We start from the raw sequence: 19,309 nt of genomic DNA, 5'->3' as shown, positions 1-19,309 counted from the left end.
AGAACCTCTGAGGTTAGGGAACAAACCCTACCAACTCCAACAGTCATCCTCCGCAGTAGACTAGACCTATCTAATTGCCCTTGAACCTAGAATCTCGACATTTGCAGATAGTAATGTGCTGCTCCTGGAAATCCATAAGGTTGTCTAGATTTAAGTGACACATCGGTTTTTGCTGTGCCCAGTGGTAAGTTCAACTGGTTTATACCAGCCAGAAGTGATCTCTGCTGGGGTTAGTGATAGCATACGTAAAGTATAATAACTAGACATGACAAGAAAAATGTTTATAGTTTTGAATAAAACCATCATCAATGATTGACTGGTATGAACATGAAACAAAGGTAGTGCTATGATCAGAATGTTTGTGAATTTGTGGACAGCAGGATTCGTAAATTTAATTTGAAATTTTTGCCCATGCAATGATTGGGCAAGATTCAAATAGGTGTTTTCAATCCCACTTCACCAAGCTAACAGTTTAATTTTTCAGCCGTTTGATTGTAGACATTATAATTTTAAAAAATTGATAGCAGAGAAATTTTTTTGACAAATTACCTAACCTAAAACATTTATATAAATCATACAAATACCTGAGATTTAAAAAGTGTAACAATTTCCAGGTGTATTGATACGAGGACCGTTTTATAAATAAAACAAAAAATTTGCAACAGTTTTATTTAAAAATTGTTAAAATTACTGAAAAAAGAGTTTCTATGTTTTTTGTAAGACTAATTATATACACAATATGCAATATTGAAGCTAATGAAATGTATGCAAGGGTAAAATTTTCAATATAAAGATATTCCATACACAAATTGAATATGCTTCTTCCCCAAGTTGGTGCTTTCACTATATTGTAGATTAATTTGTCTGATATACAGGGTATGTAAAATGTCTGGAAACACCTTAGTATTTTTTTTTTTTAACTATAGCAGATAGAAAACTGAAAACTGCACGATGTTATAGGCTATATTAAAAACAACCATCACACACATACATTATGGAGACTCTTAGAAAGTTAACTCTGATAAACTGGCTAAGCTTTTGTTTCTTGGCAAATGTTAATATTAAAATTAGTGACCAACCAAGATAGTCCTACAGCTTCATGTGTCGTGTGAACCACAGGAATTCCACCCATGGAAATTGCATTAGCCTAATTTATAGGGAATTCTATGTAACAAAAGTTTGTCATCCTTGTTAATGTTTTTGAATTGGTCTGAATTGAATTCTTTAAACTAGATATTTCATTTATACAATATGAGTTCGCAATCAATACCATCAAAATATTTAAAATTGTACTTACTTATTACTTCCTCAATTTCAACAGTGAATTTTTTCAAGTCACTGAAGGCCCTGCCTTTTATTCTATCCCCTCCTTCAGGCGGGTATGCTTCGGTCTTCATCTGGAGATATATCTCATTAATTGAATCCGTGTCCTGTGGACAATGGTAAATACTCAAATTTTCCATCGGAAATATTAAGAACTGTGTAGGTTAATGCAGATAAATATAGCAGTAAAATTAAATATTTCAAACCAATCCTTAAATTCTCTTGTCTACATAACGCCTAACAATTTTGCTACACAATGAAGTGAAAATGGTTTTTATTTCTTGCTAGGACTAGAGTCCTCTCCTAATAACTCTTTCAAATTGTATTAATAACTTTTCTACTATTTCTACAACACGAGATGAAATGGTGAGACTAGAGTTGAAAACTAAAAAAAAAATTAAAACCTAAAAAGTTAGCGCTTGTTCTTCCTTCTGTTACTAGTAGCAACATTAATAAACTTAAAAAATTAACTGATCCATGCTAATTAACAGGATTCTCATTAATAATTTCTTTAAATTGGATTAAATAACGAAATTAATGAAAATAATATTCTCTTCTGAAATCTGGTTCTTAGGATGTTTCATATTGTGAACTAAATAGCTCTATAATATTTAAAAAAAGTTTTATAATATCAATTGGTTAGGTGTTTATAATAAGTAAAAAAATGAATACAATTTATCCCCTGGATACAAATTTGAAATGAAGAAGGCATGTGCATGTAATAATAATAATATTAACCCTATGCACTCAAAGGCAGTGTTAATAATTTGTCCTTGGAGCTCGTGTGGCCAGCTCTACTGGCCGACGCCATTTAGTCAGGAGCACGGATTAATATTTCCCGTAATGTTATTTCAGCTCGTATGTCAAGTTGTACTGGACAAGCTATAATAAATCCATAGCTCGTAAGGCCAGCACCACTGGCCACTAAACATAGCAGTTATTTTGTAATATTCTCTTTGTTTTATAATGAATGGTGAGTGTTGAAATCTAACAAGCAGCTGTTTTTAAAGTAATTTTTAGATAAAGCAGTCAACTTTAAATTAGCCTATAAATCTTTTCTAAACATTAACTGTGAAATAAGAATGAATGACGCTGTGAGCCTATACATGAATGGATAGAAACCTAAAAAATTTTACTAGAAGACGTGTGCTAACTATTCTTGACTACACATAGGTGTGTATTTTTAAAAGTTATATTCCGTAAAAAAATTTAAAGACAGACAAATTTTAAATAGTTCATGTCTGAATATAACATAACTGTAAAGGCCTACTTTATAACATTTTATTTACATATATTAGTTAACAATATTTCAAGTCTTTTTCCTTCAACTAACACGTCTTTGTTATTTCCATCCCTTCTCTCTACTTTCATTACTTTACATTTTTGTATGTTCATCTCTAAACCATATTTCTTCGCCACTTTTGCCCATTTGTTTAACTCTCGTTCTAACTCTTCTTCCCTATTTTCCCATATCATTATGTCATCCGAGGAAGAAGACCAAGAGGAAGACCGAGAGGAAGATGGGAGGACCAAGTGTGGAAAGACATAGAGAGAAGGGGACTACAGAAAATACAGGTGGATGAAGAGGAGACCTGGAAGGATAGACTAAAGTGGAGGAGGCTGTGTACGACGACCCGTGAGAACGGAAACGTCTGACGACGATGATGATGATGATGATGAGTTAACAATATACGTATAAGAGTTAAATTTCCCAAATATGTGTTTATTTTTGTATTAAAAAGATGAATTAAAAATAAATTTTAAACATTTTAATTTCTTATTTAAACATTTTAAACTACTATGCATATAACACACAGGATACTAAAAAATAATTCCGATCTGGAGAGGTAAACAAAAAATATGGCCGCCGAGCTGCCAATGAAAGTTGCGAGGTCAAACTATTACAAATCTAACGTAAACTGTCTGCAATCTTGGTGTGGCCAGTGCTGCTGCCTTTCGAGCCCAAAGGGTTAACAATGATGATAAAATAAAAATTTGTCAACTATTCATACAAAGCTTCTGATTCTAATTTTACTATAGAAATTACTCAGACAAAGGTTGGGAACAGAGTAGCACTTTGTTTACTTGTGTGATATAAGATAAATACAATAAGTCACAACACGAGATTTTCCATAGCAATGATAGCATTACTGACTATCACCTCTGAAGTTATAGAGTGGAATGAGATCAATCACAGCAGTTTTGCTAACAAATTATAATAAGTATGGATTATTGACTTTACTCAGTGAACTTGTTAAATTCCCTTGAAACTGCACTATTACGTACAGCTACCAAAAAGAAGCCAGAATAGCAATGCTGTGGGCGGAGCTTGTGTAGGAAGTATTTCTGCCGCTAGCCATGTATAGCGCAACTCACGGCCAGTTCAGTGCCACCTGTATTGTCAATCTGGCTTGTTCCATTCATCCGCAATGATTGTTTTTGCTAGTGCTGTTTTATACTTGTTTCGTTTTTTATGATGGTAAGTTTAAGTGAACAAAGTGCAGCTGTGAAGTTTTGCTTTCTATTCGATAAAAATGCTGCTGAAACTGTTTTAATGTTGAAAACAGCTTACCAAGAAGACACTATGGGAGAAACTAAGTGTACAAGTGGATTGCTCGATTTAAAAATGGCCACTTGTCGAATGATGACAAACCTCGTTCTGGATTTCCATTAACTACCCGAATCGATGATATTGAAATATTAAAATATTTGACAGCTAGTGCTTACCTACCATCAACAGACAATTGATCAAATATCAGAGATTAGTGAGTTATCTTGGAGCTCGGTTCAGCAAATTGTATTGGAAGATTTGGGAATGAAAAGGGTTACTGCCAAGTTTGTTCCTCGGGTTCTGACTGACAATCAAAAGGAACATCGAGTTGAAACATGTCGTGTTTTGAAACAACAGCATCGTTATATTACCTCACACACCTTGCTCACTTGACCTGGCACCATGCGACTTTTTGTTATTTCCACGCATAAAAAGGGGCATGAAAGAACACCAATTTGACAACATCAAAGAGGTCAAGAAAAAAACGAGTCAGCTTTTTCTAAAGATGAGTACAAAAATGTTTCGAACAGTGGAAACATCAGTGGGACAAATGTATTAGTTACAATGGAGAGTATTTTTAACAGGGATAAGGTTTTTTTTATAAAAAATATTTGAAAACATAATTAAAAAAAAATAATTCTGGTTTCTTTGGGGTAGCTCCTCATATACTCAAATGTCCAGAACATAGACACACTCACAAAACATGAGACTTTCCATTTGGCAAATGCAACTCTGTAGACACAAAATTAGTTACCTTTCCCCAACCAATCCCACATTTATTCATTCCAACTGTAATTTATTCATCTGCTATCACAGAGCTCTGATCTATAAAGCAAAATGGGATGAGGAAGGTACGTTTTTCTTTTCTCTCCAATCACATAAAACGCAAGCTTGGTATTATTTATTGATAGTAGTGGTCATTCATTTACTGTATAATAAGTAGCTTGATCACAATTTACTCTTTTATCAAATTACTAGCTACGATGATGGTGATGAATTATAGCCAAACCTGAGCCAGAGCCGTAATCAGCCTGTCCAGATGATAGGCCAGACAGTAATGTGGTTGGCAGACACAAGCCAAGGCTTGGACTGTCGTTGCAGTTTGGGTGTCCAGGGCCAGCAGAGGTTTCAAACTGCCAATCATAAAAACACATTTATAATGGAACTTAAGTTTAAATCTGCCCATGAGTGGGTTTCATCCACCCTGCACTCAGTCAGTAAACATTCATTTCCATCAGTCAGTAAACATAGCGATGGATAGGATTTAGTTCTCGCTCTATTTTTAATAAGCAATTAGTTCATTACAATGTGGTGGGAAGTTGGGCTCGCAGCCAAAACAAAGGAAGTAGTGCTCCAATTATATGCTAAAGTCTATCAGAGCGTTGGGTTTTGGAATCCTGCTGCTGCACTTGCAAAGTGGTCCTTATATATACCGCTCGGTCTGTAGTATGAGTAAGTTATTGGCGTCATACAAACTCTTTACAATTTGTCCAGGCTAGCCAACAGTTGACTCATACAAATTAATAGCCTAACTTAAGTCTTTAATTTATCACTTACTGTATGGGTTTCCGCACTGTTGTTGAGAGTGACTAAAATAAAATTGTTGATAATGAGCGCTGTGTTTTTAATGTCAAGGTGAGTGACAACTACTTTGTAGATATAAAAAGTAATAAAACCACTATGTGTTTGTTTTCAAAAGAAAATATATCTGGTTTTTTTATTAAAAAATTTTTTTAAAGCAGAAGCTGATCCCCTTTTAAGCCTTACTCTGTTTGTGCGAGGCTCTTATCAAACAGAATAGGAGGGAGAGCCACAGTACAAGGTCTATGGTACTGATAAAAAGTGCAATGTTCACAGACAGGATCTGAACCTGCGATATCTCTAACAAAAATAAAATATGCAAAAAATATCTCATATGCAAAATAAAAATGTTGAAAAATACTTTTCAACTATTATTACCTGTTTACTGTGAGGTTGGTGATGGGGTAGTCGTGTTTGTACATCTCACAGCTGAGCTGGAAGGGGAACTGTAGAGCCTTCGGGTAGACAGTGGCCAGCTGTACCAGCAGTCGTGCCAACACGCTCCCTATCTCTGTGTCCAGGCTAGCCAACAGTTGACTCACCCAAGTCAGAAACATCCACTCAGGTACTTGGCTACTCTGTAATTCACACAAAACTTTGACTGTATTTATTTTGGAGAACAACCAACCTGTGGAACTAATATCTGCAGGTCCGAATAACTATCAGTTAATTTTAAGAGACAGTTACTCCGCCTTCATTCATTTTTATATTAATTTAATGATTTTATATATTGTCTTTCATAGTGTAAAATCTAATCAATATTCACAAACAGACAATTTTTAGCTGGACTAAATGGTTGCATGCTTATAACAAACTGAACGTCTCATTAACTATATTGTAAAATTTCAAAAAATAGAATATGTTTTCATTGCTAAAAATATTTCACGCCTGTTTTATCACAATAAATGATTGCAAACTCTAGAATATTTTTGTGTTAGTACAAAATAAGATTTCAAAACAAATTACAGTTGTACATACTGTCCGCATCTGACTTGTTTGCGCGCGCGGGGTGAGGGGGGCGCGAGGGTGAGGACTCCCCTCCACAGACAATACGTCACCGTTGTCCCGGCAACGGCGCTACTAGTCACCTCCGCACATTCGCCCGCGAATACCTTGTAGTAGAGAGTTGTGATTTCACCAGTGCACCTCAAATTTGTATTATTATGTTTTAATGTATAACATAGTGTAAATTCATTAGGTTAAAGGAAGTTTAATTTAATATAGTGTATATTTGTGAGTTTTTAGCTTTTCAAAATGGCTTTGGTCCGCAAGAAGGGACAAACAATTCACAGTGAGGCAAGGGATGTTATAAGGCGAGTTATTCAAAAGTTTGATGAAGAATCAAATACGGGTATTCTCCAACATAGACTAAAGCAGAGTAATATCCGGGTAGCTAATTACACGGGTATATCAGTGCGAAGTGTAACATCTATAAGGAAAGAAGGTGTCGAAGCCGGTAATGAAGCCTTAAGTACTCCTGGGAAAAAAGACCATATTCAGAGGAAAAAAATTTCACATCGATGAATTTGACCAGAGAGTGATTCGTGATACCATTAATGATTTTTTACATTGTACAAAAGAAAGTGCCAACGGTACATAAATTATTAACGGCAATTAAAGAAAATATTAACTTTCCTTGGGGAGTACACACTTTACGACGCTTACTTCATACCATGGGGTTTAAGTGGAAGAGATGTGGAAAAATCAGGAACGTTTTAATAGAACGGCCTGATATATATAGTAAACTGGCGTGCTCGTTATTTGCGAGAGATACAAAAGTGTAGACACGAGGGTAAAGTTATTGTGTACCTAGACGAGACGTGGGTGGACAACAATTTAACTTTTGGAAAATGTTGGAGTGGTCCTGGTGTTCCTGGCGTCTTGACAACACGAGTTCATCTAATAGACTAATAGTGGTTAGTGCCGGCACGAAAGATGGATTTCTTGACTGCAATTTAATTTTCAAAGCTGGCAGAGTTACCGGTGATTACCATGGTCAAATGAATGGCGTTAATTTTGAACGATAGGTTCACGAAAAACTATTGCCACATCTTCCAAAAACAGCGTAGTTGTTCTTGATAATGCACCATATCACTGCCTTCAGGACAATAAACCTCCTTCTAAATATGCAGTTAAAAATGACATGGTTGAATGGTTAATTAAAAATAATACAGCTTGTTCCACGACTATGAAGGAATTTGAACTGTACGATTTAATAGTGCAACACAAACCTCCACAAAAGATTTTCCGTATAGATTCTTTACTAAAGACACATGGACATTTAGTAATCCGTTTACCACCTTATATGTGCGAGCTAAATCCTATAGAGTTAGCCTGGGCTACCATGAAATGGGAAATTAAAAATCACAATATCAAAGGTGATTTATGTTTAACAAAACTTGAGGAAGTGACAACACATGCTATGAACTCTGTTACCAAAATAGACTGGGAAGGTTTTACAAATCACACCCTAAAACTAGAGCAGGACTTCTGGATAAAGGATGGATTAATAGAAGACGTCATTGACCACTTTGTTATTGAACTTGGTGGCGTGGACTCCAGTGAAAGTGACGACCCCGATGACGACGACCAGAGTTCTTCTGAATTAGATCTCGCACGTCCACTCGACTAAGGTTAGAAAACAAAACGTATTTTTGTCATATTTTGAAAAATATACGAACTTTTTATTATAATACGTATGGTTTCCAAGTCCCAACATTTTTTAAGATAATAAGTAAAACAACTTCATGTTGCTATGGTTTGAATAATAATTTATAATTTAAATAACCTTACAGTTTTAGGATAAGAGTAAACAATGTTATAGCTCATGTAAAAAATTTCATTATACCCTAAATATAGAATTACTTAAATACACCAATTTCCTGGTGTTATAATGTGACAAGGCAAATAACTAATAGTTTTAGGCCGGGTAGTAGTGCGGTAAGTGACACCTGGTCGACAGCCTCAGCCAATGGCAGGTGCATTCCTTGAGCTCGCAAACAAGTCAGATGCGGACAGTACTGTATTTTCAAAGTTTTAACTATGGAATGTGTTAAGAGGACAAAAAGTATCGAGAGACTTCACTTTACCTCATATACATTGAACCATTACTTCTAATCAACACCCACTTGGTTCAATGCATTTGCTTACTGCATATCAGAGAACCATTTATCTTATACATCTAAAAGTGAATAAACAAAACATTTTATTAGAAGTTTACATTAAACGTCTAAGCATAACAAGAAATGTATGTAGAGTTTACAATTTTGAACAAAAAATCATTTCAATGTGCTTTTTCACTGTTTTTTGTATACCCCTTGGGCGAAATTGTTGGCCTTTTTTTGGTGGAATTTTTGTAATTTGTACAAATTTAGTGATTGTAAATAAAAGTCATTTGACATGTACTTGGCCTTCCGATCATACGTTACTTTGCTTACTTAAAAACACATATATGACAGAAACAGTCACATAATTGAATTGTAAAAAGTAAGGGCTCTGTGGTGTAGCAGTAACGCACTATCCTGGTAAGTGAGAGATCCGGGTTAAAGTCCCGGTGGAACAAGTACTTTTTGTGATTAAAAAAAAAATATATATATATAGTTTTTTTTAAATAAACTCTTTCAAAACAATAAAAATGGCCTGCCAATGAGGAGATTGGGTGAGCACCACACTAAAGGCTTAAAGAAATCAAACTGTAACATACTTCATTGATGAACAGATCCTTGTGAAGAAGCAATGGGAGCTCCAATAAGCAAGGAAAGAGCCTTCGAGCCTCCGCTGAGCCATGCTTCATTGCCCTCAGCAGTGACTTTATCAGTTCAGCATGGTACATTGGATCTTCTGTAACACAATCAATGATTTATCAGAATAACAAGTTCAGGATGAAACATATCATTAGAAAGCAAAAAAAAACCACAGTTATGAATTTAGATCATTTGAATGTACTTGTATATAAAAAATATTGTAGAACCTGTATAGGAATTAAAAGATGGAGAATATTTATCATGTAAGTCTTAAGGGGTGACTCCATCAATCTACAAGTCAACATTTCACCCCTTAAAAAAAGGAAAAAAATAATCTTATGAATGTAGAAAATATATATATATATATATATATATATATAAACAGTAAATGTATGAATATACATAAAATATTTACAAGCAATGCATAAAGTTCTTCCGAAAATTTTTCAGACATTTTTACAATCTGTTTAATTTTATTTCACTGAATTAACATTCACTGTAAAAAAAGGTGAATCTGACTTCTTTTATAAAGCTGAGGTATTTTTTCATAGATCACAAAATCAAACTTTTTGAACCAAGTTTAAATATTCTAAAATATATTTCAATAACAAACGTCTATTATTTCTTGAGCCTATATCTTACTTTTTTATTTTTATTTTTTATTTATTTATGGTGAACGCCAATCCTTAATTCCTTGATTCACTGTGATCAGAGCGTATCATTTCAATATCCAAAGCGAGATGGTAGGTCTCTGCTGGCACTATAGGATAGAATAATTAACAATTCTCGAGAAAGAGTAAGTGTCTGCTGAGATCCTGAAGGATTGTCTTGAGTTTATGCTTGAAACTCTTGCTTCTGTGGTTCCGGAAGAAGTCGACATAGGAGGCAACAGAATTGCCAAACTTCAATAGTCTTGGGAAGGAAGGTGTGACCATATTTTGAACCATAAGATACAATCTGTTGAGAGTATAGATAGACTCATGAATTTTGTTGAGATTGCATCTGTGGTAGTCTGGTAGAAAACCATGATCTGCTTTTGGAAGCTTTGCAGATAGAAATGCTGGCAAGAAGTATAAATCTGGGTGATGGACCTCTTCACCACTCAGGAATTCTGGCACTCTAGATACTCCAGAATAGTGCTCCAAGGAAAAAAGAAGATTTAAAAAGACTCTTTTGTTGTTAGGAAAAGTGTTGTTTTGTTTGATATCAAACATATTCACTAAATTCTTTGAGAAAAAGCTAGAGGTTAGGGGGTACAAAATATGAAATATAAAATAAATAAGTAGTAACTATAAATAAAAACAATTAGTTGTAAACACAAATATGACAAGTATGCAAGAAGAAACACAACATATCACTTATGAAGGCTAAACAATTACAACATCAAACACTAAAAAGATTTGAAATATCAGGGCTTGGACTTCAGTGAACAATATTAATGCTAATAGATTAAATCATAAAAGTATGAACAACCACCACAAGATGGCAGCACAAAGCAGAAAGACTTTTAAAATTAATTATCATGGTGTTTTAAGGTGCTTGGTCTTTAGCTTCAAGTTTTCTGTCTACAAGCTTGGCTAGAAGAGGGTTCCCACATAAAAATCTTCCTGCATTTTATATAGTAATAACATTATAAAACAATAACTCAACAATACAATAGCATCTAAAGGAAAGCTGTCGAATGCTTCACAGTTAGCTGTTATATTAGACTAAAGCCACCATCTGCTAATTTTAAATTTGTACTATCTCTATTGCCTTGTTTATTATTATCTTTAGAATGAACATGTTTAGCAGAACATGCAATTCTGTGTATGCAATTTTTCAATGAGGTTTGAACTGGATGTACGCCTACGAACATAATACCAATTCTGACAGTGGTAATCAATCTACGGTAGTAGACTTCTTATTTATGATGTAGGCCTAGGACCTATTAATTTACCAATATTCAAATATCCTGTACAAAGTTACCTGTATTTCAAGATGCTCTTGCGAACAACAAATGTACAGTACTTTAACACTATATAAAACATTGATTGTATTGGATGCCTCACACATGTCTACGATTTTCCTTATTAATTATGACTAGCTACTCGTACTCTGTAGTTATTATGCATCCGCTCTCCACACACTAAACAGATCTCAACATTCCTAAATATTTTCCTTGTAGATTTGTATAGTTTGCAGCACTACCAGTTCTGAATTTCTGAAATTAATTCGGTCTCCACTATACTGATAAGGTATAGTAAATTCTGAGATTTAACAGTAGGATTTTTAGTACTTTTGTTTATTGTGTTAAAGTTGAACGTGTATTACTTAAATATTTTGTAAATAATAAAATGTGTAATGTTCTTTTTTTTGTTTAATTTAACAAATGAGACAGTTAAATGGAAAGCCAAAAAAATTGATATTGTAATCTAAAGTACTATTTAAAACTTACAAGGAAGAACTAAAGGTAAATATTATCATATAGTATAATTTTTTTTTATAATTAAAATATTATATGTTGAATTAATAATATGCAAAACGTTATAATAGTGTGCAACACTACCAGTTCAGTCCTAGATAATTTGTGGGATGGTTTTACCCGGTAAAAGCCAATTGAAAGTAACCAGTCAACAATTATCAACCACTCAAGTGTTTTTTCTCCATCAACTGCTCCATGCGTGAGTTATGTTTCTATGGAACTTCTATGTTTACAGTTCTAAAAGCAAATCAACAAGTAATACTTCCAAAGTGTACCTTGCTTGTGACAGAAGCGAACCAGTCTGAAGTACGAGTCGGCCAGACTATCGGCTCGTTGGGCCACTCCTACAGCTTGTTGCAAGCAGTTGAACACTTGGGTCTTCAGCTGGGACGGGATATCCCCCGCTCTGCAACCCAACGGAGGATATGAGGCAGCATGCAATTCACAAACTATCATATGTCATAAGCGGCTTACCAACGAACATTCACCAAGAATCATTGTTTCCTGAAGGAAAGTAGTGATGGACTACTTTTAATACCACAATTAAAAGTTCACACAAACCTCAACCAACAAGAAAGGCAATTTCCTCAACGCATAATTAATTATACTATGATAATATTGTTTGACTTGTCAATGTAATTATCAAGTTTTTCCAAAGCTTTTTTATACTTAACAATCTGAAAAAAAGGGTAAGAATGTATCTTCCCTGCCTGTGAGGTTGCATTGTTGCATAAAAGTTATGTTTGGGATATATAATATATTTTTCGGATATTTTTTAAAAATATGTGCTAAATACTAAGTAATCAGTGTTATGATTTTTTTGTTAGAAACCAGAGAAAAGTGTAAAATAATACAAATATGCACTTACTAGAGTATTGTTTTACATCTGTAGATAAATTGGAAAATGTGCATTGTAAATTCTTTTTAGTTTCACTACATGTAACTTTCACATGACTTGAGATAGAAAGATACTGTAAATGTACAAAATATACACAGTTTTGTAGTGAAAAGAAAGGATTATATAACACTAACACACACGCACATGCACACACGCACGCACACTATAGCTAAAATTTTTGAGGTAATTATTAAAGAACAGCTGCTCGATTACTTTTTTTTCAAGGTCTTTGTTTTCAAACAATCAGTTTGGGTTTTTGCCACATAGAGGTACAAATCTTGCCATTAAGAGGAATGATAAATAATGTATTGCGGATTCAATTAACCAGAATAAGTATGTGTTTGCTGTTTACTTAGACTTTAAAAAAGCCTTTGATTTAATTGATATAAATATTTTATTAAATAAATTAAGAATGTATGGTATTAGAGGTAATGCATTGAAATGGCTTAGGTCTTTTTGTAATGGTAGAAAGCAGGTTGTAAAGATGAATGGTGTCTTGTGCAAAGAGTGGTGGTCTGAGTAAATATACACCAGTTTTGTTATGCAGGGCTAACTTTATTAAAACTTATCATAAATATATAAATCATAAATAACTTATAAAACCATTATTTAAATACGAAACTTTCAAAAATTTCACACATGTGTGATTTTCAATATAGTTTGGAAAAGATTATAAGAATTTTAATTTATACTATTGTAGGTTTTTTTTTAATTATTATTATTATTATTTCGGTGCTCAACATAACGGCTAACCAAAATTTGGAAGCACAACATATGTGTTCCATATGTTTATAAAAGTATTTTGTTTAAAGTCATGCGTTACCACTGAAAATAATTAATGCAAAACTACGGGAACAACAGGATCAAGAAAATTCAAATGGACAGGGTTAAGGCAATTCATAAAATTAGTATTTTACTAAGTTTGACACACTCCATTCTGTCCAACTATCATCACAACAACCTATATGAATGTGATATCAATTATGAAATGGTGCAATGCCATGTAGATCAAAACTAAACAAACAACAAACACAATTACTTCCAATAAGCAATGAAGTTATGTTTTAATAAACACATGTGTAATGTGTTAAGCTAGTGTATAGCTTAACAGTAGGTAAAGGTCACAACTATAATATTAATCATTCATTTTATTTGCATAAAGAGGGTTACTCCTCTACAGGAGAATTTTACGCAATAAAAGCAAAAGCAATTAATTTTGAGTCTTAACACTCTTTATATATACATGATATAACAAACATAACTAACAATATATTCCTAATATACAGTCTAATTTAACATTCTATTGCCTATTTTAATTTAATGTCTCTTCTATGCAAGGCTGTGACAGTGGTTGTAATAACTTTGTGATTAAATTTACTTTATGTTCGGTCCAAAGCCAGCTTCTTCATTTTGACACAATAATTCTGTTCTACTGGCGAATAAAAGCTAATGGGCAATTTGTTTTTGCTTAATGATAGAGAATTGTGATAATTTACATAAGGAATGAGGAAACCTTTATAGATTCCACATATAATAAATATAAAACAGTAATTATATGTGTGTGTGCGGTTGGTAAGTAGACAAAGCAACATTAAAACACATTTTTTTTACTATTGTAAAATTAATAAAGCTGTGAGCACAATTTTACAGATCATAGCCATACTAATTGAGAAGTGTGAGTTCTTAAAACTAATAAAAAAAACTATATACCAGGGTGTCAATTAAGTCTGGAACCTCTTTTTATAATTTTTGAACCATAATAGAAAGAAATACCAAAGTTCACACGTGCTTACTGGTGATAGTAAAACCACACATCTGCCCAATTACCACGACGACCCGATAATCCCTTTGGGGGACGGTCCACAAGGAGTCAGACAAAATTCTTAAATAGCAAGCATAGGTCAAGTTTGGGTATCAAATTAAAGATCTTATCTTAGCAGAGTAACAATGCCGCAAACCGGACTTCAAAAGAGTGGATTCATTCAGTAGTTATAGCTATTTTGAAATTTTAAAACAATTGAACAATGTAAATATTATTAAGTATTACAAGTAAACACCAATTTTTAAGTACCTGTGATCAAAGTAAGTGTTCAAATTGTTTTTTTTTTTTTCTTTTTTTTTAAACACCTGGGTTTTTTCTTGTTGTTTTTTTTTTTTATGTTATTTTTTTTTTTTTTTTCCTTTTTGTGTTTTGGGATCAAAGTATCAAAGTAATTTCAAAATGTTCCCCTCCCATCATCTGACAATGTAGTAATCGAAGCCAGAATCAATAATTATTACCAATAACACAACTACTGTTAGAATGTGAAAGTGGCAGATTGAGTCATACACAGCATCCACAGAAACTTTACGTTAGGCCAGGTATTATAGGAAATCAAATTATGGGCCCATTATTTATTCAATGGTAAATTAAATGGTGACTCGTATCTAGCAATGCTCCAAAATGAAATAATTTTTCCTCGCACTACATTCACTGCTTGCTCTTGGTTGAAAATTTCAAATAATTTATTTCCAACAAGATGGTGCGCCACCACACTGCTCTCCTTGTTTAGAGAATATTTCGGATACAATATTCCTTCACAGATGGATTGGAAGACGTGGTGCAGTAGAGTGGCCTGCTCGTTCCCCTGAATTTTATCTCCGCTGGATTTTTTTTTTTTTTTGGGGGGGGAGATAACCGCTCAAAGATAAAGTTTATCGTACTAAGCCTCGAGATTTGGCGCACCTAAGAGGAATCTCATAGTCCAAGAAGCTCAAGATATTCCTCGTGTCTACCTTCAAAATGCAGTGGATGGCTTTTAAAACCGCCTAGGACATTGCCAGAAGACGATGGTAGGGGAACATTTTGAACACTTACTTTGATCACAGGTACTCTTTCAAAAAAAATTGGTGTTTACTTGTAATACTTAATAATTTACATTGTTCAATCGTTTTTAAAATTCAAATAGCTAAAACTACTGAATGAACCCAAAACCCAAATACCAAGAAATCCCACCACACCACCAAAAAACGAAAAATCCACCTTTTGAAGTCCGGTTTGCAGCATTGTACTCTGCTAAGTAAGACCTTTAATTTGATACCAAACTTGACCTATGGCTGCAATTTAAGAATTTTGTCTGACTCCTTGTGGACCGTCCCCCAAAGGGATTAGCACGGGTCTCGGTAATTGGGCAGATATTGTGCGGTACTATCACCAGTAAGCACGTGTGAACTTTGGTATTTTTTTATATTGTGGTTTAAAAATTACCCTTAAAGCGCTAATCTAAATTACTGTCAAACGCTAAGACATAAAAAATATATTTTTTTTTAATTTCCCAATGCTAATTTTTTGTTTCATATACCTTGGTATTGCCTTAATAAGAAAAAATAATAAACATGTAATATTACATTTTTTTTGAGAATTTTATACGCAAAAACAGAAAATATTTTGAAATTTTTGAAAGTATACTGCATTGCAGGATAATGTACATAGCAACACTATTTGACAGATTACATTACATTTATATACAGGTTATTTATAATGAGTAAATTTGTAACTGAAGTTCCTGTATAATTAGTACATAAAATAAATACGTTCAGTATAAGATTTTGAAAATGTAATAATGTGAAATTCAACACAAACTTATTTATATGATAGCCTAACAAGGGAAATGAAACAAATATTGTACTTATAAACCTTATTTATTTTAGAATAAAATATACTGGAATTGTATGGTGAAACTGGTATAAAATAGTCTACAAAACAAATAATTGAAAAAAAATATTACACATAATATACCAAAAATGCGCTCATTTGTCAAAACTTGGATCATCTGGATTAGCCATTATAAACAAAACATTATACAAAAATGTTAGTAAAAACAATTTTATAAAAATTGTATAAGAATTACAACGGACTGATTCAAAAACACTTGTTTAACAATATAACCAACATACTACCAACACACACGCGTAGTTAAACAGCTGAATGAAAAAACGAACGCGTCTGTAGGCGTATGCCGCGTCACAGGCCATACAAAAAATGGCGGCGATTGCTTTCAACCCGAGTAGATAAGGGGGGGGGGGGGGGGGGGGGGGGGGGGGGGGGGGGGATCTAAGGGGGGGGGGGGGGCGTTACAAAGTCCACCAATCGGTGACAAAGCGTTTTGTCTAGTCCCCGACAGTCGAATGGAACATCGATCTGCTCTTTAAAAAATTAACTGGAAGTTTTAACAAAACAACTAATTCTTCACCATTTAATTAAGTAAAGCTTTTTGCGTTTGTAGACGTAATCCGCGTTTAAATGCAATCGGCAGTTCCGCGTCCTTTAGGCGTTAGCCGCGTTGGAAGGGTTTAAAAAAGAGGTTCCAGACTTAATTGACACCCTGTATATATTTTGGTAAGGATAAAATCGTCCTTTTTTGTATACTTTGGATTTTTTATAAATCTTTCATACATATATGATAAGATGGTGCAAAATTATAAAATATTAAAAAAAATTCATGTCAAGCGTATTCAAACACAGAAATCTTTTTAGAAAATATAAAAATATTACTGAATATAAATTATTATTATTATTTGGAATATTCTGAAAATAATGACATATAATAAGTTGTATATTTGAAGAATTGTGAGAGGTATATAACAGTTTAATGTAATTCTTACAAAAAAGGGGTGTCAGTACAGGAGCAGACACTGCCAGCTCGAGGGTTAATATTAAGACTTTTGTAATATCATGGAGTTGATGATTTTTTTCCAGCCATTTTTAAGGCCCTTTAAGTCACTTTGTGGTGATTCAAATTTTCACCCACCCCTTGAGGTTTGAATTATCTACTTTGCTAGTAGCTTAACACAACTTAAAAATATCATCTGAGAATTAACTGCAACGTCCAACACTGAAACTAGGGAAGACTCACGTAGGGTCTAGGTGCTGGTCTAGCCTCTGTCTCACATCTTCAGCCAACTGGTCCACCACAGCAGGAGCCTTCTGTACTACACACAGCAATGTTGAGTAGAACTCGGCAGTGTGATAAAGGAGGGCTAGACTTAGCGAAGCCTCCAGGCCCATTGTTGAATTTCTTCCTTGTAACCTCTCTGTAAAGCAAAACCAGTCACTGGGGAATGTTACCCTTATGAAATACTCCCTTGCCCACCTTATCTAATCTCTATTTTCGGCCTTGTAAGGGAGGCTTTCTCAATCATTTGTATTCGACTGTCATGTGGTTAGTCTTCTGTCATTATAGATCAGCATTGGTTTTTAACCGCATCCGAGTCGATCAGAGTGAGAGCTTTTGTGGATGCTGGACTTTCTTATCCACACAGAAACTTTTTAACACTTGTTTTTTTTTAACTGCGCCACAGTTAGTACGAAAGTTTTTCGATTCCATGACACTGGTTCTGATTGTAGGAGACATGAGCAAGGCTGTCCCAGAGCCACAAACCGAAGCGATGATCAGTTTTTAAGACTTAGTACTTTGAGAAATCGGGCTGTTACAAGTTCTGATCTACAGGCATTAACCAGAAATGTCCGTGGTTTAAATATTTCTGCTTAAACCATTTGTCGCCGCCTTCGGGAATCTAATTTACGAAGAAGAAGACTTGCTACAGACCCAAGACTCACCAGAGATCATCGAAGAGCTCTTATTATTAACATATTGTATCCATTTTCTTGGGAAATATGTCATTTTAGATTTACATGTAGTTCCAAAATGGCTCATATTAATGTCCAAAATATAAATAATGTTAAAAAAAGTGTTGTTTTACTAACAACTAGTTTTAAACTTTTCCAATTGCTCCATGTGTCTTCAATCCTACAGACACACCTACGTTATGTAACTGCTAAACCCTATAAATGCTACGCCTGTGTACAAGGACGATTCCACTTTAAGTTTAACTGACATGTCCGTGTTATCATGTACCATATTGCTGGTTCCCCACAAGACATCTAACAGATGTAAGACGATATCTGTTGCCCTATAGTAGTGTTTATTTGAACTATTACAAATCCACAGTAATGCTATTTAATTGCTACTACAATCTGACGATTAATTAAGGAACTATCACGAAAGCGCATGCTGAAGTTTTAACTGGACATTATAAACAGAACGTTGTTAACTAGTATTTTTTCAATTGCGTTTTTGAAGTTGCTACAGTAATTTTTTTTAATTTACTATTTTGATTGTGGTTCAGTCCGTATATCAGGACATTTTTTATCAATTTTAAGTTTGTCCAGATGTTGTTGTAAAATATTTATTCAGCAGTGTGTAACTTTTCCGAAAACGATGGTGATCGGGATGTGGACTCAATGTATTAACCATGATCTGATTTGACGAATCTGAAGATTCTGGCGATAGTTTGGTAAGTAAAGATGTTGCTAAAGTTGATCATTGTGGACATGAACACACTACATGTATGCTGACTATGGAGCAGCTGTGTATGTGTGTGGCAAATAGACCCGGCAATACTGGCTGACACTACCGTTGAAAATTTGCACTTAAGATTTAATATAAACAAGTGTTAGTGTACTGATATAAATACTCAGAGTAAGTTTGAACCACCTTTTTATTATTCACTAATACATAAAAAATCAATACAGTATCTTCAGGAATAGCCAAATTAAACCAAGACACCTGATGATAACTTCTAGCAATTTATAGAAAACATGTAGTCTTATTCTTTGGGGAAAAGAAGTTAGGGCAAGACAACTGGTGATATGTCTTAACAATTTATGGATATGAGTTGTCTACATCTTTAGAAAAGGGAAGTTAGGG

The 19,309-nt window shown here is 34.0% G+C and overlaps 1 protein-coding gene across 1 annotated transcript in view; it reads right to left on the bottom strand.

Moving 5' to 3' along the window:
- LOC124372741 (DNA-dependent protein kinase catalytic subunit-like) overlaps positions 1-19,309 on the bottom strand; it is a gene marked incomplete at both ends in the record, with an annotated part of 64,391 nt that overhangs the window by 10,004 nt on the left and 35,078 nt on the right. Inside the window, 6 exon segments of the mRNA XM_046831152.1 lie at positions 1,298-1,430; positions 4,884-5,007; positions 5,834-6,033; positions 9,159-9,295; positions 11,938-12,068; positions 17,456-17,633. Of these exon segments, the coding sequence (XP_046687108.1) occupies positions 1,298-1,430; positions 4,884-5,007; positions 5,834-6,033; positions 9,159-9,295; positions 11,938-12,068; positions 17,456-17,633 (903 nt within the window).

This window comes from Homalodisca vitripennis, unplaced genomic scaffold, assembly GCF_021130785.1.
Source record: "Homalodisca vitripennis isolate AUS2020 unplaced genomic scaffold, UT_GWSS_2.1 ScUCBcl_3911;HRSCAF=9723, whole genome shotgun sequence".
Taxonomy (NCBI): Eukaryota; Metazoa; Arthropoda; class Insecta; order Hemiptera; family Cicadellidae; genus Homalodisca; species Homalodisca vitripennis.
This window is presented reverse-complemented; position numbering and strand designations above follow the sequence as displayed.